The following is a 23,955-nucleotide window of genomic DNA, read 5'->3' on the forward strand; positions in this document are numbered from 1 at the left end:
TGTGGGGCTTGATCTCACAACCCTAAGATCACAACCTGAGCTGAAATCAGGAACCAGACCCCTAACCAACTGCGTCACCCAGGCACCCCATGAATTCTACTGCCTTTTGTTCAGGTGTCTGCTTAACTAGAGAGGAAAGGCGATGCCAGGCAGAGCCAGCTGCAGGAATCTGCCTTTGGGTTGTAAGAAACAGAAAACCATCTTTAGGCTGGCTTTAGAAAGAGGAGATTTTACTGGCTCGAGGAACCTGGAAGTCCAGGAAAGAGGGGCTCAAAGGAGAGCACTGGGTCAGGTCATTTTCCAGCTGCCTCCTGGGGTCCTGCTCATCCTCGAGCAGGCTGGCTTTGCTGGGCCCCCCAGCCTGGGAGCTCCAGGCTTCCCTCCACTTAGCAGGGCCTCCTGAAGACAGCAGCTGGTTTCGTGGTGCTCGTGCCCAGTCGATGGTCCGAAGGCCTAAGCGTGCCTGACTCAATCACAGGGCAACTCCAACAAGAGCTCGCGGGTGCTTGGCCCGGGTCCCCACAGCCTATGGATGTTGCTGGGGGTGAGGGTCCCCAACACCCACGCTCCCGATGCTCCTCTCCCTGTATCCTGGAAGCACATAGGAGGTGCTCAGTATCTGCACCGGTTACGCATAGCTTGTTGCTGCTGACTCTGAACAGTGCCTTCATCCGTCTGTCCCATCATGAGCCTGCCCGTCACAGGTTCATTCCTTCCTCCCCCCAGTTCATGCCTCCATGCATGAGTTCATTCACCAACATCCTCTGACAGGTGCTCAGTGCGGGCCGTGTGCTGGGTGATGCTGGGACAGATGCCGTCACTGACCTGAGGAGTTCACAGCAGGAGAGAAAGGGGTAATAGCAAACACAGGTGCCAAGGGCTGGGGGGCAGAGGGGGCACCCTTGCCAGCCTGCGGTGGGTGAGAGGAGGGCTTCCCAGAGGAGGGAACAGTCTTTCTGCTTCCCTGGCCAAGTTGTGTCTTCCTTGGAACCAGGAGAGGGGAGGGCAGATGGGGTGTGAGGGGACAGCTCAGGATGCGAGGGCAGGGTGTCCTCTGGCATGTGTCCCTAGCTCCTGGGTAGAGACAGTGCCTCTCTCGAAATCCTATTGTAATTACCTATTTTCCTGACTCACTGCCCCGCCCCCACTCCCAAGTTCAAGGAGAAGCCTGTCTCCCCAGGACGCAGCCCAGGCCTGGCACATGGGAGAAGATGAAAGGTGCCATCAGCAACAGTCAAAGGAACCAATGAACTATTTTAATCTCAGAAATTTGTTTAATCAGTTTGGAGGTCTCCACTGCCCCCTGCCTGAGTCCCTACCTAATTTCAGCATACACTGAAGGAACCTGAGAAACATCTGGGGACTGGGATCACCCCTCGCGAGCACATTCAGGTGAAATCAGCGGCTTGCTCAGGAGTGTCACTGGGGCCAGGTTAAGAAGATGGGCAGATAGAAAACTGGTTCAGATCTCGGTAAAGCTCCATGCCACAGTACTTTGGTTTTTGCCACAACAGGGCAACCCTGAGCTCAATCCACACCCCCCAGAAAGTGTGCCCGCTCAGTGCATGTGCACTTGTGTGGTCAAAGTCATAGCTGGCAAAGGAGACCACATACTGGCGGTCCCTTCATCGGCAACACCAAAGCCCCCTGGGGAAGCTTGCAGACCTCTCCAGAGACAGCAGAGGGCCACCCCACATGCTTGTGCTTCTTTGGGGGCAGTGGGTGCAGCAGCTGGGGGGCCCAAGGTGAAACTCAGCAAGGCCTCCACTAGCTGTGACCCTGGGCAAGTCACTTCTCCCCATGGGTGCTCCCACCCAAAAGATGGGACAACATATCTAGAATATGATGGAGAAGACAAAAGGAGAGGGTTTATCCCAGGGCAGCCTCAGGGGTGGGGGGGCATCCCCAGGGGCTGTGTGGAGGACTCTCCGGCCCAGCTGAACCAGCCCCCAGCCGACCCCGCCTTCTAACTCTTGAACACCAGGAGGTGTAAGAGTCCCCTGGGAAAATACGCTTTGCCCAGCAGGTGGTAACAGCACTGCCCGCATCGCTTCTAACTGCTTGAAACTGCACCTTGGCCTGTAAGAAGGATTACAAGATTCTGAATCATGTCTAAAATTGATCTGTGTCCCTACTTCCTGTGATGCTGCTGGTTGCAGGGCTTTCTGCTTAAAGCTGCAAATCACTCAACAGCCCTAACAGGCTCGAGCTGCTTCTAACCCTAGGAGCAGGGGCAGCTGATCTGACGCTGGGGAGGGGGCCAGGCCCAGCTCACTGCAGAAGGTGGACGGCAGCAGCCTTTCGGATGAGCCGCTGGGTCAGGGGTGAGTTGGGCTTCAAGGCGTCACGCTCCATCAGAAGGCTCCTGCGGAAACAGGGACAGGGTCTGTGATGGAACCTCCTAGAAGGATGTGGGGCCCCGTGGTCCCTGGGCCCCAAGGCAGGACAGGCAACGCGGGCTGGGGCTGAGATGGACAGGAGGGACAGAGCCCAACAGCAGGAGAGCTGGGTTTGGCAGGGGGACCAGGGAGAAGGCAGTGTACTGGGGGGGTGGGGGGGTCAAGGATGAGAAGGTGGGGACTCCAGTGCACCACCAGGACATCCGGTGTTTGGAGAACACGTCGACACTGTCCCCAAGACACATAACTGGGTGAGCACATAACTGTGGCCTCATCTGCCTCGGGAAGCTGGGGGCCCATCCACCCACCAGACAAGAGGGTAGAGCCTGTCTAGGGGGGTCAGGGGAAGCCCCGTCTGAGGCTGACTCGGAAGGTAAGTGGCAGGAGACAAGGTGTGGAGAAACCCAAGATTAAACAAACCAAGTATTTAAGGCAAAGACCCCAAACAATTGACAACAGTGATTCTGTGGGGTGGGGGTGGGGTTAAGGGGCTAGGCCGCACTGGGGGGGGGGGAACCCCATGGGCGGGGGCACAGGGTTTCCACCTTGGAGGGGAGGGGAGTGAGCTTCCTGTCACCCGACAGCAGCAGGTTCCCCTCCGTGGTCAGCATCTGCTCCAGGGTGCCCGCACGTGTTGTCCCCCAGCACCCCCACAGGCAGACCTCCCAGCTCAGAGGGGATCCTCCACCCCCCATGGCCTGCCCCCCCTTGCACCTGCCCCAGCTCCCCTGCTCCTGCCCTCAGCCAGCCTCTCTGTCCAAAGAGCCCCACCTTCCCTGCCACCCACAGCGTGGCCTGGAGCTCTAAGCAATGTGACCACTAAAGAAAGGTGTGTAGCTTCTGCGTATGGCCACGGAGGGGTGAACAGTGAGGGCATGTCCAAGATGCTCCAGAGTTTCAGCCAATTCCAGAGCATCCAGAGCACGCACACCTGTCTCATTAGTGCTGAGAACACTGCACTGCCTAGTTCGGAAATGCTGCTGGGGCCGCTGGGTCTCATGCAGCATGGACCCCCCGAGCCTGGGCCTTTCCACCTGACCTCCAGGGCTCAGCCAAGGGCCACCCCAACTTCACTGGGTCTCCTAACCCCTATTCTACCCACCAGGCACCCCACAGCCCCTCCCTTCCCCAGTTCCCATTGGTGTTCCAGTGGGGTGCAGGGGACCCACAGGAGGGGTCATGTCTCACCCCCGGAGCAGGAACCGGCACAGAACCCATCCGCCCCATGCAGGGCAAGGGGAGCTGGGGTGTGGGAGCTCCCACGCTGATGGTGAGGGCTGGGCTTTGCAGAGCTTTCTTCTTGGGGTGCCCCTGCCCCTACATCCCTAACCCTCCAGCTCCTCCTCGTCCTAACCTAACCACTGGGCCTGGTCAAATCTGCAAGTTTTCGGGCCTCCTCTCAACTCTTCTTCAGGGCACCCACCCTCCCTGACTCCCAGCCAGCTCAGCCTCCACCGCAGCCTCCAGAGCGACGTGCCCCGCCCCACCCCCCCCCCCATGGTAGGTTGCTCTGTGTGTGTGTGTGTAAGAGATCGTTGCTAGTTGTTCCCACATGAGAGGTAAGCTCCACACGCCAGACCCTGGGTCTGCCTGCCCCCTCCCCCACCTCCTGCAGCCCCCGCACAGCCCGGGACAAAGGGCGTCCCCGGCAGAGGGTGCGGCACGTGCAAAGACCCAGGGCCCTGAAAGAGCGGGATGTGCAGGGTATCTGCAGCTCAGTGTGGCCAGGGGAGGGCGGGAGGACAGGCCTGGGGGTGGGGTGGACCCCAGTGGTCAAGTCGAGCACGCTAACAGGGAAACCAAGCACCCCGTAGCCTCACGTCCTCACAACCTCAAAGGCGGGAACCACCTCAGCAGGAGGGAAGTGGCAGCCTCAGGGCTGGAAGCCCACGGGGAGACCCCCACGTGAGAGGGGCAGCTCTGTGCAGAGATGTCCCCAGGCCCGGCGCGGGTGTGCGCGAGGACTCACCGCGCCACGTTCTTGTGGACGCCAGACGTGCATTCCAAGGCTGCGTGGATCAGGAGCTGGTTGAAGACGTCTCTCTGGAAGGTCAGTCGGGCCGGTTAGGCTCCTGTACCTTGGGGTGAGGGATGGGAGCCCCCATCCCGCCGTGGGCAGGCCTGTTCTCAGTGACACGTTCCCTGGGCACCCCGGGCCCGGGCCCCCGCGCTCGCGCTCCAGCGGCCTGTGGCCCGAGGCTGGCGCTCACCTGGGCGTTGCTGCCCCCGAGCTGGAGGACGCGGTAGCGGATGGGCAGAAGCAGCTCCACGACGCGGTCAGGGTTCCCGCTCTCGGCCTCCACCAGGGCCTGGCACAGGGGCAGCCCCACCTCACGGGCCAAGAGGTGCTGGCAGTTCTCCCCAGGGGCCCTGCCGGCCAAGAAGCCACCCTCGGTTACCCGCAGGGCGCCTCAGCCTGCCCGTCAGTGTACCTGCCTCCCCGCTGGACTCGGGCGTCCCGAGGGAACGGGCTGCTCTTCCTCAGGCTGGCGTCCCTGGCGCTGTGCCTGACACACAGCGGGTGGGCCGACAGAGGAGAAGCAGCCAGGAAGGGGAGAGAACAGGGTTCTCTTGACCCTGGGTGGAACAGGCCTGCCAACAGGGTTGAACTGTGCTGTTCACCCGGCCTCAGGCAGGTGCCCCAACGTCGGGCCTCAGTTTGCTCCACTGTAAAGTGTGGGTAACAGTGCCAACCTCACCGAGCTGTCAGGCTTGCACGCAATGCAGGTAAAGCCTGGCATTGGAGTTGGCCCCCACACTGGGGCAAATGGCTGTCATCACCCATGTCTCCTTGCCAGCCCGCAGGTGGCGGCTAAGGGGTCGTGGGGACTGTGGGCATGGCGGCAGCCTGCTGCAAGCCTGTCCTAAACGCAAGAATCAAATACTCGAGTGCTAGCGCCTCCCCAGGCCTTCCCTGTGCTGAAATGACCGCCGCCGGACCGTGGACGCCTCACCTGAAACCGCATCCCCGGCCGAGGCGCACAGATCCTGCAGCACAGCTCTGGGAGGAGTGGGCGGGCGGCTGTGGGGATGGCCAGCTCAAGCATGGCCCCCAGGACACAGCACCAGGGGTCATGGCTCCCACAGCTCCAGCCCTCCAGCTGGGAGACGAGGGGCGGCTGCCTCCCTGGTGGCCTGTGCCACGGAGGACCCTACCTCCCTCGACTCCCTCTGGCCTCTGCTGTGATGGAAACTGGCTCCCACCAATGCCAGGAACCGTGCCAGGGAGCTGTGTAACCACGTCACAACACCTCCCTCTCCTGCCAGCCTGCCTCAGCAGGCACTGTCCCCAACTGGCAGATGACAAGACTGAGGCTCAGAGCAGAGAAGCACTTTGTCCAGGACCTCAGATGGTCAGCAGCAGGGCTTTCTGGTCCCAGAGCCTCACCGTTAACCCCCCCCCCGCCCCGTGGGAGGCTGTACACATGACATGGAGGCTCCCGCGCCCAGCTGCGGGATGGAGAGGTGACTTTGTCTCTTAGGGGAACAACCATGCTGTTGCAGGACATAGCCACGTGGGAGCACACACCTGTACACCAGCCGCCCTCCACGGGCGTCCCTACAGCTGCGCTCACCAGTGGGGCCTCCACTCCCAGCCTCTCTGGTGGGTAGGGACAGGGACGGAGCAGACCTCGGCCTGCCCCCGGCCCCCGTTGCCCACCCAGCAGGGCCCTGGCCCCTCTGCGTACTCGCTGGCATCCTGCAGGGTGGTCAAGATCTCCTGTGTGGTCTGGGGGTCCCGAGCTCCCAGGGACGCCATCAGGAAGTGTGCGTCGTTGAACAGCAGGATGTGGTCACGGCTGTGCTTCTGGGTCACGGGCAGGATGTCCTGCCACCGTTCACCCACGGACACCCCTGAGGACACAGGGAAGAAACCCGCAGGCCGGCGTCCTGTGTGAGCGTGTCCTGCACATGGGCCTCCTGTACCCCACAGCCCACAGAGGCCCGTGCGTTCCAGCTCAGGAGGCTGGGCGGGTGAGCGGGGCTGGCGGGGGGCCCCCGGCCTCACTCTGAGGCCTCTGGGCCCAGGGTATGTTAACTTGGTTTAAGTAGAAAAGCAATAGAGGCATACGGTAGAAAACAAAAAAACTATGAAGGGTATTGAAGCTTCTGGCCCCTTTGACGAGCCCCCAAATCATTTTTAAAATTCTTCCCAGGATTACCGTTGGTATGGCTCCTGATACCTAATAGGGGCTCGATAAAACCCCACGGAGTTAGTAAATAACATTCTCTCACATCTGGCTCTAGATTTCTCAGCGCTAGATGGTGTCTACTCTTGCTCTGCTCCCCAGCACCACCCCCACCTCCTGCCCCTCCTGATTCCTCAAAGTTACTACCTTCTTCCCACTTCTCAGGGGCACCTCCTGCCATGGAGACGTTGCCCTTGACCTCCGTCCCTCAGCCCATCAAATCGGACAGGTCTCTTGAGTCCCCACTCTGGATGGTGAGGGAGCGAGCGGCCTTCCCCTTCCATCCATGTGCCCCTGGCACCACCACTGTTCCTCCGAGCCTCCCCCCAACCTGTGTGGCATGTGCACGGAGGCGCGAGGCTTCAGGGTCCCTAGAGAGTCCGGGCGGCTTTGCGCTCCGCCTCTGCAGGTGGAGGGCTCACAGGGTCTCAGGGTCAACAGGATTCCACCTTTCTTCCAGGCCCCTCGACAAACCGCCCAGCTTTCAGTTTGGCAGCCTCACCATTCGAACACCGTGAGCCGGCCCAGGAGTGTGGGCCTCAGCCTACCTGGGGTCAGCCCCGCCGCTCAGAGCAGACGGGAGCCTGCCCGGCCCTGATCTAGGAGGCTCCCCGCAGACCCAGGTAAAAGCCAGACTCTTGACCTGCCTTTCCCGCACATGGGCTCCAGCTGCCCGCCCTCATCCTTGACCACGCCGACCCTGTCTTTGGTCACTCGTCCTGTAACAGGCAGCTGGTTTCTGTGCTGGGGGCACGGGCCAGGCTGCCCTCTGCCCACCACATCTTTTCCCACCTCTGCCTGGCAAAACCCTGCACATGCTTCCATGTTTCATCTTTCACCCCCACTGGGAATCCTTTCTGGAAACAGCTTGCCCTGCCTAGGCCCTCATCCCCACATTGTCCCGCCAACCCAGGGCCTAGAGCGAATACAGGTTTGGCTCTATTGGGCCTGAGGGAGAGGGGAGAACCATCTGGTACCCCGGCTGTTGGCCGGAAGCATCAGAGCTGTGGTCAACACTATCCAGGCTACCTGTAGAATGTGGGGTGACCATGTTGAGAAACCCCAGGGAGTTGAGAAACAGTCACCTCTCTTATTCTAGGAAAGGAGGCAGCAGCCAGAGCCAGGTGGCCAGCTGCCAGCCGTGCCCTGCAGGGCTGGTGGGCAGGCGGTGGGAATGGCACGGAGCCTCAGCCTGCACACCCAGAGATGATGGGAACTGGAAGAAAGGGGAGTGGAGCCTAGAGCCCAGTGGCTTCAGGTGGGCTGGAAGGCGGCTGCGGAGCTGTGACCCAAGGCCACACACAGGCAGGCCGCTCAGGACTGCGGCAGGACCTGGAGTGGCTCAAGAGTGAGCTCCTTCCCCTCATTCTGTGGGAGGACAGAGCGCAGAGGAGCCAAGGGGAGTGCACAGGTCGGGCTACCTTCCATCTGCAGCCGGTAAAGCATGGAGCAGCTGTCCACCACATCCAGCATCGCTCCGCTGGCCTTCAAGCTGGGGAGGACCTAGAGGGCAAGGGTGGGTGGGCACGTGAGGAGCTGCAGGAATGGGCCGCGTGTGGGGCCTCACAGAGCCAGCCCTCAGCCAGCAGGACCCACCGCCATCGCCCCTCCACCTCAACTTCCAGGACCAGCCCGTTGCCTAGGGCTTGGGCCGCACCCGGCGCCAGACCCAGAGAAAGAGCCCCAGCCCTGAGCACAGGCTGGGCACTGGCACCTGTCACCTCCCGACCCCGGCCTCAGACCATGGTGGCAGGAGGCTGTGGCGCCCGCTCCCGGGTCTGCATTCAGCTGGCCTGTACCTCATGGCACTGGGGGAGCCGCCCTTGTCACCCCACAATCCTGACAGAACTCAACCGACACTTTACTGAGTGGTGTCCTCGGGTGAGAGCCTGAGGCCCCAAGCACTTCTCAGACCCTGCCCTTCTATTACAAAGCATGCACAGAGGTTCCAGGAGCTGTGAGTCAGGCTTCTTTTCTCTTAAAAGCTGCCTGGGGCCTGGAAGAGGGGGAATGGGAGTTGTGTTCAGTGGGTGTGGGGCTGCAGTCTGTTCCGGAGACAGACACGGGGGCGGTGAGTGGCCTCAGTGCCACGGAACCCTACACTCAAAAATGGTCACAGTGTAAATTTTGTGTGTGTTTTCGGAAAAAAAAAAAATTCCAGTGGGCAGGTCAGTGGTTCCACCCAAGAAAAGCCATCTAAAATGACTAGAGAAAAGTCGGGGATTTCAGAAAGGACCAACTTAGAGGTGTCCTTCAACCGGCGCCCACGCTGAACAGCGTCGCGGAGTGTCTTCACCCCATCCCGGTTACACCACCACTTGGGGCAAGAATGAACCCCACGAGGTCTTACACAGAAGGGAGTTCTCGCCCCAGCTGTTGTTTCTGGCAGAGACGATACTGACGGGCTCAACTATGTGCTAGAGACTGAAAGGCAAATGTCTGATCAACCGAACTGGGTGCAAAGGTAGACTTACGTGGTTATCGTAAATGGTCAAGGCGGCCTCGTATTCGCCCTGGAAGAACCAAGTTCCCGTGATCATCCACGTGGCGAAGGTCAAATGTAACACTGAGAAATGAGCTAAAAAGCCGATCCCCACCCCCACCCCCGCACCCTGCACGGGGGATGGGCAGTGCCGCCTGAGGGCCGTAGGGTGGCCGAGCAGAAGTACCCGTGCTTTGGGCGGGGCAGCGCCGGCCTCTGCTCCCCAAGGGACCATTTCTGTCGAGGCCTTATTTTCCCCATCGTGCTTGTCAAACCGTTACGAGCTTTCTCGTGTATTTCTTCTAGTCTTTTTTCCATTTTCCTTATGGTACGTGCAGTGGGGACCACTGCTTTCCTCCAGACCCTGATCACAGCGGGCCCTCACCTTCCAAGCAGCTCTCTTTGGACTTTTGGGGAGCTTCTAGATTTTTCTCTATGATAAGCACCACTACGAGAAGGTCCCTTGTAAATGGGACCCAGTGGCAGAATCACTGGGGTCAAGGGTGCTCCCCTCACCCTAACTTCCACTGGGACAAAGGCTTTGGAGGGTCTCATGGCTCCCTCAGGTACAGTCTAGGGGGAGAGGGGCGTGGCCGTTCACTCCAGCAGCAGAGGACGCTCGGTCTAACCAGTCTCCATAGATGATACACAAGATACGTGATTCCGTGTCCAGACAGTGAAAAATGCCTAACGTGGTTTAAGCGTGAAAAGCTGTTTGAAAACATGAATGCTCCATTACATCCAGACACTACTTAAATGTGAAAACACAAAACATTATCCCCAGGATAGAGCAAAAGGTAGAAAGAGATTTAGTTCTCTGGACATCTACATAGGATAAGACAGCTGGCCATCTTACCTTTTCAATCAGATACAGAGCCCAGTGCCAATAATTATGACAAGCAAGCATATCACAGTCCTGGGGAAAGAATGAGAGAATTAGAGAAAAATCTGACAGCCTGTGGGAAAAAAAATTACTGGCTGTGGTTTTGTGACAGGGCAGAGCCCCCCACCCCTCTTTGAGTGCAGGAAACATTCCCTGGGCCAGCTCTGAGGGACGGCGACCCGTTTGCCTGCACTGCCAAGGAGTCTGAGACTGGGCTGAAGCCAGCAGGGCCGACATCGAGGTTACCCCGCTCCTTAAGCCTCAAGCCCTCCTTATGTATGGAGGAGAGAAAACGGGTGATGAGTCCATTCCACAAACAGGTGCAGAGGCCCACTGGGTGTCCAAATCCCAAGAAAGCCGTGAGGATCGATGAGCCCAGGGCTGGACTCCCCGCAGCTCCTGGCGAAGCCCACAAACAAGGGGGGGTGACATCTGGACAGTTACTACTGGACCCCTAGACCCCATCATGAATGCTAGCCCTTCCTTCTATGAGGCTACCGCAAACGCTTCCTCCTTGCCTGGACACTACCGTCCGCTTTTTGGAAAGCAGAACTGACAACACCTCCTCCTGGCCCACGTCCACCTTGCACCTGTGCTTAAGGACATCCAGATGCCTGTGTCTCCTCTTCCTCACAGGCCCCGGCAGGCCTTAGGGTCTTTGCTTCATCTGGTCCTTGGCTGGGATACCCTCCATCTCCCCATCCTTCACTTGGGAAACCCCTAGCATCCTTCAATACTCAGCTCAGGGGTTGCCTCCTCCAGGAAGCCTTCCCTGACCACTCCCCCCTCAAGTCCAGTGGGGTTGAATGCCTCCTCTGAGTTTCCATATCCCTGAGAGCACCCCTATCATGGTGTGGTCCATGGGCTGCTGGGGAGCTGCTCACTCCACTTCCACTTGAAGTGTAGGCTGGACTCTCAGTTGGGTTCCCAGGGTGGGCTCTTGACTGAACTCCAGTCTGGGGCAGGAGGAGGAGGAAGGGAGCCCCAGGTCACACCATCTACCCCAGGGCTGTCCTGCCAAGCCAGAGGCTGTCCGAAGCCATGGTAGGGGACAGATGCAAATATCAGGGGACTAGTGCCCCTCGGGAGATGAGCCAGCCAGCCTGGGCTGCCTCATTTTGCACATGTCTGGAACCAACATCAATGGGAATTCATTTGGGGCCAAGGGCTTCACAGTTGTTACAACAGCAGGTGTACCAATGAGGAAACAAGGCTCAGAGGGATCACTTTTTTGCCCCAGGGTCCAGCCAGGCCTCCAACACCCAGGAAAATCACAGCATCTGGGGGAGGGATGTGAATGCAACACACTGGAAGGCCCTGGCCAGGCCTTTCCTGGCCTCCCTCGGGTCCGCCTGGGCAAGCCCCCAGCCCTCAGCTAGGAGGGTGGCCACACAGTTGTGCTCCCAACCCCAGACTCAGTGCTCTCGCAAGAGCTAGCAGTATCTGCCTGGGGGAGCCTGAGGCAGGGCTCCACCCATTGTCCCCCCTCCCCTAGCTCTGGCTCAGGCTGCCCCAGTGCCTCTCCCATCCCCAGTGCTTGTGGATCCTCCGAAAGTTCCGTGCGTGAACCTCACGGGATCGTAGTTCTCAAAAGCCACCTCACGCCTGTTCACCTGCTCTACCAATTCCACTCCCACTTCCCACTGGGATGCCCGAGGCCAGGGGGCGGTTTGGAGGGATGCGGGGGCTGTGCCAGTCCCTGTCTGCTCCCTGCCGGATTCCTGGTCTCCTCATGGTTCCCTCGGGTGCCGAGACCCTGCTGCTCGGAGCCAGGCAGAGACTCACCGCCTCGGCCAGCGGGACCTTGGGAAGCCCACCAAGGCACAGAGAAGGGCAGGGCGGCAGACCACACCTGGACAGGTGGCCAGACTGTGTGCCGGAGATAACCCCGGGGACCAGAGATGCGCACAGAGGAAGGAGGGCTACCAGCGCTGCTCCACAGGAGTCCGTGCTGAGCCAGCCGGCTGGTGGTGGTGAAGGGGCAGCTCAGGGCCCTCCAGGTTCTCACGGGGCCAGGCTCTTGTGCCCCTGGTGATTTTCTGATCCGTTCCTTTACACCAAATGCCCCAGCCCAAAACCTATTCTAGAATCACCTGCCAAACACTGGCAGGTTTGGGGGAGCCATGTGGCACCCAGGGGATACTGCGGGTTGACAGAAACTTCTCTAAGCAGAACACGAGTTTTCCCAGAGGTAAGCTGCACTCTGAAACTGCAGTCCATAAAGCCTCGGCTTAACTCTAGGGGATACACGGAATTTTCCAGGCAGATGACCCGTGGACAAGATCGTACCTTCCAGTGGGTTTCTGAGCGCTGCATAAACTCCAGTCCGTCCTTGATTTCCGCCTTCATCTCGTGAATATGGGCAATGGTGTGCACTGACCATGCATCCGTGGGGTTAATTGATAAAGCCTGCAAGGGGAGGGGGTGGAAGACGACTGGAGATAATGTGGGTTAGTCAGGCCGCCTGGTGACGAGGCATCTCCAAGTGACGCAGGGACGAGGGGCCTGCGCTGGGTGGGTGACTGAGGCTAGCACAAGTGCGGGCCCTGGGCTCTGCCTCAAAGCAACAGTGATCCCCAAGTCCAGCCCTGCTGCCCATCTGTGTGCTGCTACCGGTGAGGATATCACTGCCCATTTCAAAGGTGAGGGACTGAGCCCGGGGAGGCTGGCTGACTGGCTCAAGACCACAGCTGGGTCCTTCCACGGCCTCCTGCACACAGCTGAGTCACCTGCCACATGCCAACCGGCCTCTCTGGGCCTGTCTCCCCCCAGGGAGCATAACGCCGCCTTCCTCCCTGGGCGTGTCTGGTCCTGGGTGGAGGTGAAGTGGCCGCGGTGTGTCTGAATGCCGAGCAGACTGCCAAATGCCCCGCGGGCTCCTGGCTGCCCCTCGCGGACAACCACACGTCCATGAACGGCCTTCTGGGCTCATTCTGATGTTCTTACTATTCATAATGATAGGCACTCACGTGAGTAGTGAGCTTGACAGTGACCGGCAAGGCAGGCAGGACACAAGGTGGGATTCCTCCCACTGTAGTGTTCTTTTCCTCCTGTGTTCAGCTCATGCGTCCTGGGCATCTCCCAAGTGCCAGGCACGGAGCAGTAGGCTGAGGCTCGAAGTGGCCCAGAGGACAATCTGCAGGAGCCCAGGTCCCCCACACCAGATAATGACTTCCCCCAGTCCCCCTGCCTCAGTGCCCCATGCCCTTCCCAGAGGCAGAGTCCCTGGCCTGGGCCCTGCCATGGGGTCTATGCTGACAGGTGGTCCCCAGTAAGCCCTGCCTCTCTGCTCCCACCCACTGTTTGCACCAGGCCACGTGTGGGGACGCTGGAAGAAAGAACGTGCCCTTAGGGACAAGGGGCACCCTGGAGCAGAGCCCTGCAGGACCAGGACACTTAGGGAGACGGCGGGGGCACAGCTGAGCAGGCCTGGGGATATAGGGTGTCCTGAGAAGGGATCCATGACTGCTCTCATGCTGGGCGCAGGCGAGGGCGGTAGCTCAGGGCAGGGAGCGGGGGGCAGCCTCCAAGATTAAGGCCCCACCCTCTGTGACGGGCTCCTGACCAGCTTCCTCTCAAGATCCGCCCCCACCCCCATTGTCAAGTCTCGAGGCACAACACAACCGCCCAGCGGGTTCGGCCCCCGCCCTCCCCCCAGCCTTTGTCCCCAGGGCCTGCCTCGCCTACCTCCGCCCTAAGCGTCAGCCTATGGAGCGGCTCCAGGCTTCCTGACAGCTGAGGCGGTGCTTCCCCTGCCCGAAGCCCTTTGCTCTTCCTGCCCCTGGCGTTTGGCTTGCAGACGCTGGGCCCACGCACACACGCAGGCACACACGCACGCACGCACGCAGCACAACCGCGAGGCCTCTCCAGACTCCTGCGGAGCCAGGTGCAGCGCACCCCCGCTCTCCTGAAGGCCTGGCGGTCACTGTCACCATGGGGCCCTGCTCAGTAATCACCTCTGGTGGACTGGAGTGGGGGTCAGAGCATGGCGCCTGCAGGAGAGGGTGCAGCAGGAGAAAGGGGCAAGAAGGGAGCAGAGAGGGGCTCCCCATGCCACCACCTCCTGTTCCCAGTGGGGCATAAGACTGCACCTTTTGTCAGCCCTCTGGCTTCTCGAACCATCCTGCCCTTGGGTGCCCAGACGGACATGATCCAACAAAGGGGTCCAGCTGCCATGGTCTCCAGGGCACCTTCCTATGGCTGACCTATGGACGGTGTGGCCTGCTCACCCAGACCATGGAGCCCAGACCACCACGCAGCAGGGAACCATCACCCTGCACTCAAGTCTGGGCTCCATCTCTATAACCAGAACAGATTTCAGAAACCTCATGGCTCTTGGGCCGCCAAGGGGTGCTGGCTGCCTCCTGGGGAGGGGTACTGGGGGCCTACTAGGGCAATGTCTGGGGGGAGGAACACTGGTGGGGATGCTGGGAAGCCGGGTCTGGCCCAGGCAGCCTAGAGCACTGCGGTCCGGTCAGGAGGCCCGGCTGAGCACCCGCTCTGCCCTTCCTGAGCTGCGTGGACTTGAGCAGGCTCCAGCCTTGGCCTCTCTCTGAGCGGTGAGCCCCTCCTCGGGACAACGAAGAGATGAGTGCCTCGTGGTAGAGGGCATGAGCACATTAGAGTGGGTGTGCCGGCACTGAGCCAGGCGCTGGAAAGCGTGACAGCCCCTCCCCCGGCCTCAGTTTCCACTCCCGTGAGGAGAAGGGCTGGAGGACAGGGACTCCAAGGGCCACAGAGGACATTCCGTGCCCCAGGTCCACCCCCGCGGCCTGCTGCTTGGTCCTGGGCCCCTGCTGAGGGGCGCCCACCATGTGCCTGGGTACCAGCCAGCCCCTCGGGCGAGCATGGTGGGACGGACCCAGCTGACAGGAAGCACTTAGCCAAACCACACTCCTCTGCACCCTTCACTGGGGGTCTCTCCCTCTGGAGCAGGAGCCCAGCCCCCAGGTTGGGGCCCTCCTGGAAGCAGCCTTTGTTTGCAATCATGGGGCGTCTCCGTGAAGCACTGGACTGAGACAGACAGGGCTGGGGGAGCCCGGAGCTGCCCCCCCGTGGGGCCCTGAGGGAGAGGCGAACGCAGACTCCCCCAGTCTCATTCACCCTCCTGGCCTGTGGAGGCAGTTGGCAGAGAGAGCCCCTCCCCGGGGTCTCTGAGGAAAGGGAGACCAGCGGGGTGTCATGTGTGCTCTGCCCACCCAACGCCCCTCCCTGAGGGGGTGGCCCCTCGGCAAGGGCCCTCTTACCTCTTTGGCAAGCTTCTCTGCCTTATCGTAGAAGTTGGTTTCCATCAGTCCAAAGGAATAGATGCCCTTCACGTAGCTAAAAAGAGAGAAAAAAAGTCTTCAAAAGTGGACTGTTACCCTCAGTATGGGCCGAGCCGTGTCCCCCCAATGATGCTGGAACGTACACCCTCATTTGGAATTAGGGTGTTTGCAGATGCAGTCGAGATGAAGTCCTGCAGGGAGAGGGCGGGCTCTAAATCCAATGACCGGTGTCCTCTCAAGAGAAAGGAGAGGAGGGCTTGGACACACACACACACACACACACACACACGCACACACACACAGGATGGAGCCGCAGGAACACAGGCCAAGGAGCGCCAAGGCCTCCCGGCTACCGCCGGACGCTAAGGAGAGGCGAGGAAGGGCTCTCCCCTAGAGCCCTCGGGGGGAGCACGGCCCTGCGGATGCCTTCCTTTCTGGCTTGTGGTCTCCAGAACTCTGACAGCATGAATGTCTGTCGTTTTAAGCTGCCCCGTTCGTGTGTGGCCTGGTTACAGCAGACCCAGGAGACTGACCCCCAGCCCCAGCACCAGCCAGGGGTCGCCCCGGGCCAGGCACCACCCCAGGCACCGTGCTTCCCAGCAGCTGGGTGCTCTGGCTGGTGAGCAGCGCTGTGACCTTCATCGTCCGACCCCCAAACCCCATCTCTAGAGCAGGTCCCTCTGCGACTAGCACCATAACCCCCGTCAACGCACTGCCTCCCCGAGGATGTGGGGGGGCCCTCTCCTTCCCGTCCGGCTGGTGGCTCCCCCCTAGAGGCAGAGCCCAGGACACCTCCGTGGGAAGCCACGGTGAGTGCAGGCTGGGGCACACCGCCCGCGCCCAGCCAGGCCTGAGCCTGCACTCACTGGACAGCTCCTCCCCAGGCCCAGCAGCTGCAGGCTGGGACGCGTCCGTCCAGCTCACTCTTGGCCTGGGCCCAGCCGGGGATGAGCCTGAAGACACTTCCCTGAAGAGATGCGCGCTACGATTTCTCAACTGTAATCACTGGCATGCAGCACCGGGCTGCAAGCAGCATTCTTTCCTGCGGTTTTGTGGGATTATGGGAAAACAAGATAGAGCGATGGAGTTCCTGTTTGTGACTCAGATGTTATCTTTACTACCACGCATTACAAAGTCTAGCTCTCATTATTCATAAAAGCCGCATCCTAGTGCACTGGCTTCCAGACCTTTCTTTCAAATATTTATTTCTTTCAAATATTCAAATATTTCTCTTAAATACTTATAGGTGTCTTTTAAATATTTAAATATTTCTTTTAAATATTGATTGGAGTCATTTAACCTTCATCATTTACACTTGTACGGAATGCTCATGGTTTGCCCAGTATTGTTAGGCTCTTGTGATGGGTAATCTTACAACCAACTTGGCTGGGCTATGGTACCCAGGAGTTTGGTCAGACACTGTCTAGATGCTTCCATGAAGGTATTTTTCAGATGTGATTGACATTTAAATCTGTAGGTTCTGAGTAAAGCACATTTTCCTCCGTAATATGGGTGGACCTCACCCAATCCATTGAAGATGTAAGAGAAAGGAGTGAGGTCCCCAGAAGAAGGAATTCTGCGTCCAGAGCACAACACAGAAACCCTGCCTGACTCCCCAGACTGCTGGCGCGGGCTGTGGATTTCAGACTTCCTTGCCAATCCCTGTAACTTCATGAGCCGATTCCTTAAAATCAACCCAGCTCTCCCCATGTACGTATATGTAAATGATACAGCTATAAATATTCATACCCTCTTTGTTCCGTTTCTTACAGAATCCTAACTAACACAGCTCTCCAATCCATGAGTCCGTCTGACCTTCACAACCATCCTGTGAGGTTTTTATTTGGAGATTTTATTTACTTGAGAGACAGAGTGAGAGAGAGAGAGATCACGAACGGGGGGTGGGGTAGAAGGAGAAGCAGGTTCCCCGCCGAGCAGGGGGCTCAATGGCAGACTCGGTCCCAGGACCCTGGGACCATGACCTGCCTGAGCCAAAGGGAGACGCTTCACTGACTGAGCCACCCAGGCGCCCCCATCCTGTGATTAGACACGATGGAGGCCATTCCGTGTGGCGGTCAGTCACTAAGGTGGCTCAGGTATGCCAGGCCTCCATCTCCTCCCGAGCACAGAGCAGAGTTGCATTCCCGGCCTCCCGTGGGTGGGTGACCAGCTCCGGCCAATGACTTGGAAGGGGCAGAGCATGTCCCTTCCTCTCTGAGCCCTGCCACTGTGGGTCCCCCAGGGTGCCCTCTTCTCTCCCTCAGTGACCTACTAGACCCACTGGGTCCCTGATGTGGGAGGGAGACAAGGACGGGGTGCAGAGCCCTCAGCCCTCCCAAGACAGTTGTGTAGTACGTGTGGGAAACGAGCCTTTGCAGAGTCAGATCTCAAGGATGTTTGTTACTGCAGCAGAAACTACCCTGGGATGACCGATACACACGGTACCGCCTCGCTGGCGAGATGGGACAGGATGAAGAGCAAAAGGAGAGATCTTTTCACTTTCAAGGATGAGGAGAACAGCCGCAGGAGGCTCAGTATTTTTAGGGCAGGGCCAGGACTGTTGCCATGGTTTCAGGGCGGAGGAGAGAGAAGAAGGAAATGATGCAGGGGCACCTGGGTGGCTCAGTCGTTAAGCGTCTGCCTTCGGCTCAGGGCTCAGGGTGTGTTCCCGGCGTTCTGGGATCAAGCCCCACATCGGGCTCCTCTGCTGGGAGCCTGCTTCTTCCTCTCCCACTCCCCCTGCTTATGTTCCCTCTCTCGCTGGCTGCCTCTCTCTCTGTCAAATAAATAAATAAAATCTTTAAAAAAAAAAAAAGAAAGAAAGAAACGATGTGATTTCCAACTGGTGCGTACCTGCTCAGAGGGATGCTGGGGGTCCAGAAGGGGTAAATTCGAGCCACAGAATCTCGCATCTGTTCCTGGTAGCCCAGGTAAAAATAGGCATCGTGGGAAAATTTTAGGGCTAACATGTCTGTTGGGTGGTCCCAGAGAATCTGTTCCCACAGTTCACAGGCTCTGGAAAAGTTCCTGAAAGCCAAAGAGAGATTTCTCAGCAACACTGAACGTGTAATTCATCCACGTGAAGCGTGAAACGGCCTCGCTTCTGGGCACAGTCTGAACTGGTTCAGTCGAAACATATATAATATATAAAGAAGGGAGGGGAGAAAGAGGGAGGGAGAGACCGAGGCGCGGGCAGAGAGGAGACAGAGAGAGAGTATTTTATACACACCCACACACAAAAGGTTCTATGTTAGGTTGTGGCTCGTGAAACTGAAAAACCAGTGGGAAGCTTTAGTCTGGAATTCAAACCAACCAAAAAACTGGTTTAACAGGTTGCCAAAGACAATTTTCCTGAGCCAGCAAACTAGCTGCAGGAAGTCTGTAGGGGGCAAGCCCACCCTGGGCTGACCGCTGGCACCGACCCAGTAGGAAGGGCCAGGCACAGCGTGGTTACTGTGCCATCCGCTCAGGTCACTTAGTTGTGCGGGTCATCTCCCCTGCCTGAGCAGACGTAGGGGCTGTCCCGGAGAGGGGCTCCAGGATCACGACATCCCCATGGGTGGGGGGGGGGGGCGACCGCTGTGGGGACAGTAGAGGCAGGGGACAACCTGGAAGGCTATGAGCAGACGCTCACGAGGGTGTGTTAGGGCAACGAGCATAGGGTGAGTGCTTTCTTCTCTCTTCTTTTATGTATTTCTGTAATGTGGTCCTATTATTTCTGTAACAAACATAATAACCAACTCAGTTAAAGAGATAAAGTAAGGTGCTTTGAACGCTAGATTGGAAATCCTAGCCGACTGTCTCCTCACTCTGCAGTCCGGTGAAGACAGAGCAGCAGGCAGGGAGACGGCTGCGGATGCCAAGGTGAGAACCATCCCCAAGCCCCCCTTCCCGTGGGCGTCGGGCAGCCCGTAGCATCGCCCCGTGCGGTCTTAGGGTGCCACCCGGCCAGGGAGGCCCTCACCCCTTGGCAAAGGTCTCCACCGCAGACACGTGCAGCTGCTCCCGCCGCGTCAGCGGCTGTGCTTGGGCAATGTCCACCATCGTCTTCACGGCCAGATCCAGCTCCCTGTCCAGCCTCACGGAGCTGCCGGTGCCGATCAGCACGAGGCCATTAGAGATGGCGTGGCCCATCGCTGGTGAAAGGTTGGAGAGCAACTGGTGATTCAGATGGCCCTGCCCCGCCCGGCCCGGCCAGAGTGTGAGATCAACACCCGCCGTCCCAGGAGGGCCAAGCCAGGCGGCTAGTGAAATGTATGCTGGGCCCCCGCGACAGTCTGGAGCTCAGCAGGGCCCCTCACCACGCACACGGAGGAGCAGCAATCCCCAAAGCCTTCTGCACCTCCACCAATATTTTTCTAACAAGGGCGCTGTGGCGAGGGCCAGTGTCTGCAGCGTCTTCCCCCCCTTCACTGGGTGAACTGGTTAGGGGCTGCCTGTGGGCTCCCGTGGCCCTCTACCCCTAATTTCCCTCATCAGCTGCCACTCACTACCACCCACACAGAGACTCCAGCAAAGTGCTCAGCAGACGATGCAGTGCTGGGGGCTGGTCTCTGGAACACAGTGGGTCTGAGCCACTCTCGTGCACGGAGAGCTTGGGGGTGGGATGGGGGTTGGGAGTATATGCCTGTGGCCCTTGTAGCAACCTTGCTGGCAGGTCTGCAGACCCCCAGGCCCCTACTTGAGCTTCCTAGCCCCCAGCCTGACAGACGCACGGTGTCTGCTGGCCTTTGGAACTCCTTCACCGGCCCAGGCCCGAGACCAAGGACCCAACTGTAGTGTAGTGTTGGGACCACTCGTGTGGCCCCTGCTCCTATCCTGGGGCCTGAGGTCTGCTCAGTGTGCCTGAGCGCACTCCTGGCCCCTGGTCCCCTATAGGCTGGGCTCAGCTTCCTTCTTACCCCATTCTGTGCACCCTGTCCTCAGCAGGACCGGGAAAGCGGTGGTGATTGCTGCCCTGCCCTCCTCCGTCCTTCCCCCAGGCCTGGAACCTCACTCTATGTGAGGCCTCCCTCCTGGGGTTCCAGAATGCACCGGGTTGACCTCCCTAGGCTTGCGGCACACATGGCTTATCTGTGATGTCACTAGGCCTCCGTGGCTAAGGTCTCAACAGGGTCCTGAAAGGCTGCGGTAACCACCTCTTGGGTTCCAGAGGCAGGACCAGGATACAGAAAGCCTTATGTGATCTCAGCCACCCTACCAGCTGGGTGATTCTGGATACATTTCTCATTCCCTTTCCTCCTCTGAGAAATGGGATTGGTGTCTTCCATGCAGAACTGACAAACGACGAGGGAAAGAAATTAGGAAGATGCCTTCTGTGGAACCCGGCATCTCTATGAAAGCAGCTGCTCTCCCAAGCCCAATAGTGGCTGTCGCCTTCCTGCCCTCCCTCCGTGCAAATGCCAGCCCGGCCACTGCCACCAGCCTGCCCTCCCCATGCCAGCTGAGTCTCGCAGTCAGGGAACCAGAGAGGTGTTGGACCCATAAGACGGGGCTCAACTCAGGGACGGCATCACTCACCGAAGTTTGGATCTGCTGTTTTGAGCTTTGACAGGCAGCCCTCAATGCCGCCAAGACTTTTGTCGTTGGTCCATTTTACATACTGAAATAGAAAAGGCAAAACAAAGTTGTCCCCAGGGAGTCCTTAGTTCGTGTTGAGGAAGGCATGTGTCTTAAGCTGGATTTTCTCTCTAGAGAATTCGGGATTTCCCAGTCTGAACGCCGAGGGACCACACCTGGGTCGGTCTCAAGTGAAGAGACGGAACACTCAGAGCTGTAGGCATGTTTTCTGGAGCTGGTCAGGTCACCGTTTCCAGAAAAGAAACAGCTAAAGGAAGCTTCTTCCTGACAGGTGACCTGCCCAGAACATCGGCTTCTTTAGCCATGAGACGGGCCTTGAAATTGGGCACCATAATAGGAAACTTCCTACTTTTTAGTCATTCCTTCCAAAAAAGAACTTAACTAAACATTTACGATAAAAAGTTAGAAAGAGGCATGAAAGCCCAATGATCAAACTTAATCTCACCCCATTGCCATTTTTGACAATTTGGTAAATCTGTTTCTAATTCTTTGTTCAAAAATGCCTATTCTGGGGGACGCCTGGGTGGCTCAGTTGGTGAAGCCTCTGACTCTCGATCTCAGCTCAGGTGTTGATCTCAGGGTCGTGAGTGTGGGCCCCGTGTTAGGCAACAGAAAATAAATAAAATAAAAATAAATGAAAATGCTCGTTTTTTTAAAAATCCTAAAACCGTACTAATGCACTGGATTTTAAAATGTGTCCTATCAGGTGTCTAACTTACATCTACACAGAACTAGTTGAGTGTGTTTTAACTAAGACACAGGGGAGACGGTGCAGAGATTCAGAGGCCCAGGACAGCACAGAGACGCTGATCCACGGGACAGAATACACACCGGCCGTGCGGGGGTGGGGGCGGACCGGGCTGTGGAACAAATCAAGGGTTCTACCAAGGCTGAAAGGTGCAGGAAAGGCACAAACAGAGCTCACATGTGCACAGTGGAGCCCTTGGGCAAGCTAACAGCATTTCACTGGCTGTTTCTTCTTACTTAGGTTTCTAGAAGCTTTTTCAGTCCTTATGTCGTGTGGGTGGAGTTAGTAGGTAATGTTCTCATTGCTCGTGATGGAGACCAGCTCTGATTTTCCATCGGCGTATACAGACTCACGCGCATCCGGCTCCGGCTCCACCCGAGTGCGTGAGCCAGCTCAGCTCTCTGGGCCTCAGTTCCCCCACCTGTCAGAGTAGTTGGACCTCGCCGCTGAAACCCTCCTAGTTCTAAAACTATAGGCTCCTTCGTTGGTGTTAGAAATTGCCAGTATCATGGCGGAGTGTCTCGGAACAGCCAAGGTGAGAGCAATATATTCAAAGACTAGCTCCAGTACAGGGCCCCAGGCCTGAAGTGGAGGGGCCCCCTATCAAACCCTCAGCAGACCACAGGGGGATGCCTAGGGAGGGTCAGGATTGTCATAAACATCCCACTGCTGCCTACCCATCGCTGGGGGCACCTTCCAGCCGTGCCATGGGTTGGCAAAGACGCTTCCAACGCCAGGGCCCAGAGTACATAAATTCTACTGTAACGGGTTGCTAAATTCATCATGAAATTGAAAACAGCATCCACCACTTTCCATGCTGGTGGCCGTGGGGCTTCAGAGCATGATGAGGCATGTTTGTGTCCCCAAGATGCCCTACTATACCCAAGCTGACCAGGAGATTTGGGTCGCCACAGGGCTGACGGGCTTCACTACTTATAAAATAGGAGTGCTGATAAAGGTGTAAAGCTTTGGAAGCTTTGAGAACTGAGCCAGCTCGTGGTCGTCATCCCCCAGCTTTGCGTGGAGAGTACGTCAGACGGTATGTGCGTCTGGCTAGAAATTGAAGCCTGCCGTGGGAGATGGGAGTGTGGAGCACGGCTGCTCACGTGCGTAAGTACCGTTTATTTTGTGGCATAAGTAAGTGTAGCTGTTGGAGATGCCAGAACATTTAAACATGAAAAATGTATTACCTAAAAGCATTCAGTAATTTTAAAAACCGCACCATGGGCCTTCAGAGCGGAGACCACTGAGTTGCTCGGTAGGCGTACCTGGGTCAGGGTAGCATCGAACAGCTTGCAGGCCTCGTTGCTCGCCGTTGAGAGTGGGAGCCCCGCATCCTTCCACGCCTACACACAGCGAGAAGAGAATACCCATGTAATCCTCCAAACGTAAACATACACCCCAACCCCCAAGCACAGAAGATCTCCAAATGCGGGAGTTCATCACCCAGTCTGGGTTTCCATAAGCCCCAGCCTCGAGGGCACAGACTCTCGGATTTCATAGACGGCGCAGGGCACAGGAAGCTGAGCCCTGGGTGGGAGAGCCTGATGTAAATCCCAGGGGTCTCTAAGTAGCTGTGTGCTTCCTGATAACATCCTCCGTCAGACCCTTGGTTGGCCCCACATGGGGCTCCAGAGGATGTAGGGGGCAACTGTGAAGTGTGCTGGGGGAGCAAACACAGGGAACATGGAAGTCCCTGATAAGGCTGAAGGGAGAGGTCTGGGAGAGCGGAAAAGAGGTATAGCACTAGGGCATGGCGGGAAGGGTGGTCTTTCCATCTGGCTGGCAAGGCTATCTGCCAACCACCAAAACAACTCCTCTCCTCTCAGCATCATCACACGACTCAGACCTGTTCACCCTCACCGATGCCTTTGGTGCCCTACCAGGGCCTCACAGACTGGCGACTCCCCTGGCAGGGGAAATGTCTTCTGCTCCCCCAGCGCAGACTGCCTATTGCATGACTAGGGGGGCAAGTCCCCTGAACTCCACCTTCCTCATCTGCAAATTGGGTTCGGGCTGCCTACCCTGGAGGGTCCGAAGCAAGCAGACGTCCCCGCTGTGCCAGGCCAGGACTAATGCTTTTTAGGCCCCGGGATCTCCACTGGGCCGAGACACGCGACCCTGGTCCTACCTACGGGAGGGTGCTCTGGTCCCTTCCTGCACCCAGGACATCCGCCAGGACCTCACGGCCGGTTCCCCGGCCGACCTCGGGTCCCGCGCAGGTTAGTCCTGCCCCGCGGCGGGCGCCAGGCTATCCCAGAGCCGTGGGGCCCGGCCGGGTTCTTCCTCCACGTACCTGGCAGTCGCGCAGCGGCGCAGGAGCGTCCATGGTGCCGCGGGGGTGGCAGGGCCGGTATCCCGGGTTCCGGTCCCTCCGCAGCCTTCCGTGTGGGGGCGGGGGGCGGA

General features: G+C 58.3%; 1 protein-coding gene and 1 long non-coding RNA gene across 4 annotated transcripts; one reads left to right on the forward strand and one right to left on the reverse strand.

Moving 5' to 3' along the window:
• Positions 1–1,254: 1,254 nt before the first annotated feature.
• Positions 1,255–23,955, reverse strand: TTC38 (tetratricopeptide repeat domain 38). 3 transcript variants are annotated; one of them, XM_045779641.2, is made up of 15 exons: positions 23,846–23,955; positions 22,818–22,895; positions 20,742–20,823; positions 19,186–19,357; positions 18,075–18,248; positions 15,201–15,276; positions 12,244–12,363; positions 9,928–9,987; positions 9,064–9,102; positions 8,011–8,092; positions 6,089–6,254; positions 5,354–5,400; positions 4,610–4,769; positions 4,369–4,442; positions 1,255–2,365 (listed from the first exon to the last, which is right to left on the reverse strand). In XM_045779641.2, exons 1-14 carry the CDS (start codon positions 23,876–23,878, stop codon positions 4,418–4,420), a joined length of 1,314 nt encoding a protein of 437 aa, XP_045635597.1. In that variant the 5' UTR covers positions 23,879–23,955; the 3' UTR covers positions 1,255–2,365; positions 4,369–4,417. The 3 variants fall into 3 exon arrangements, with proteins under 3 accessions (XP_045635597.1, XP_045635596.1, XP_045635595.1); XM_045779640.2 differs by having other exon boundaries at positions 5,354–5,421; XM_045779639.2 differs by lacking the exon at positions 5,354–5,400.
• On the forward strand, positions 6,253–8,016 carry LOC123780645 (uncharacterized). The gene is made up of 3 exons (XR_006776467.1): positions 6,253–6,374; positions 7,050–7,212; positions 7,689–8,016. It is a non-coding gene; the product is annotated as an uncharacterized LOC123780645 (long non-coding RNA).

This window comes from Ursus americanus, chromosome 17 (assembly GCF_024610735.1).
Source record: "Ursus americanus isolate L20-20 chromosome 17, mUrsAme1.1.p, whole genome shotgun sequence".
Taxonomy (NCBI): Eukaryota; Metazoa; Chordata; class Mammalia; order Carnivora; family Ursidae; genus Ursus; species Ursus americanus.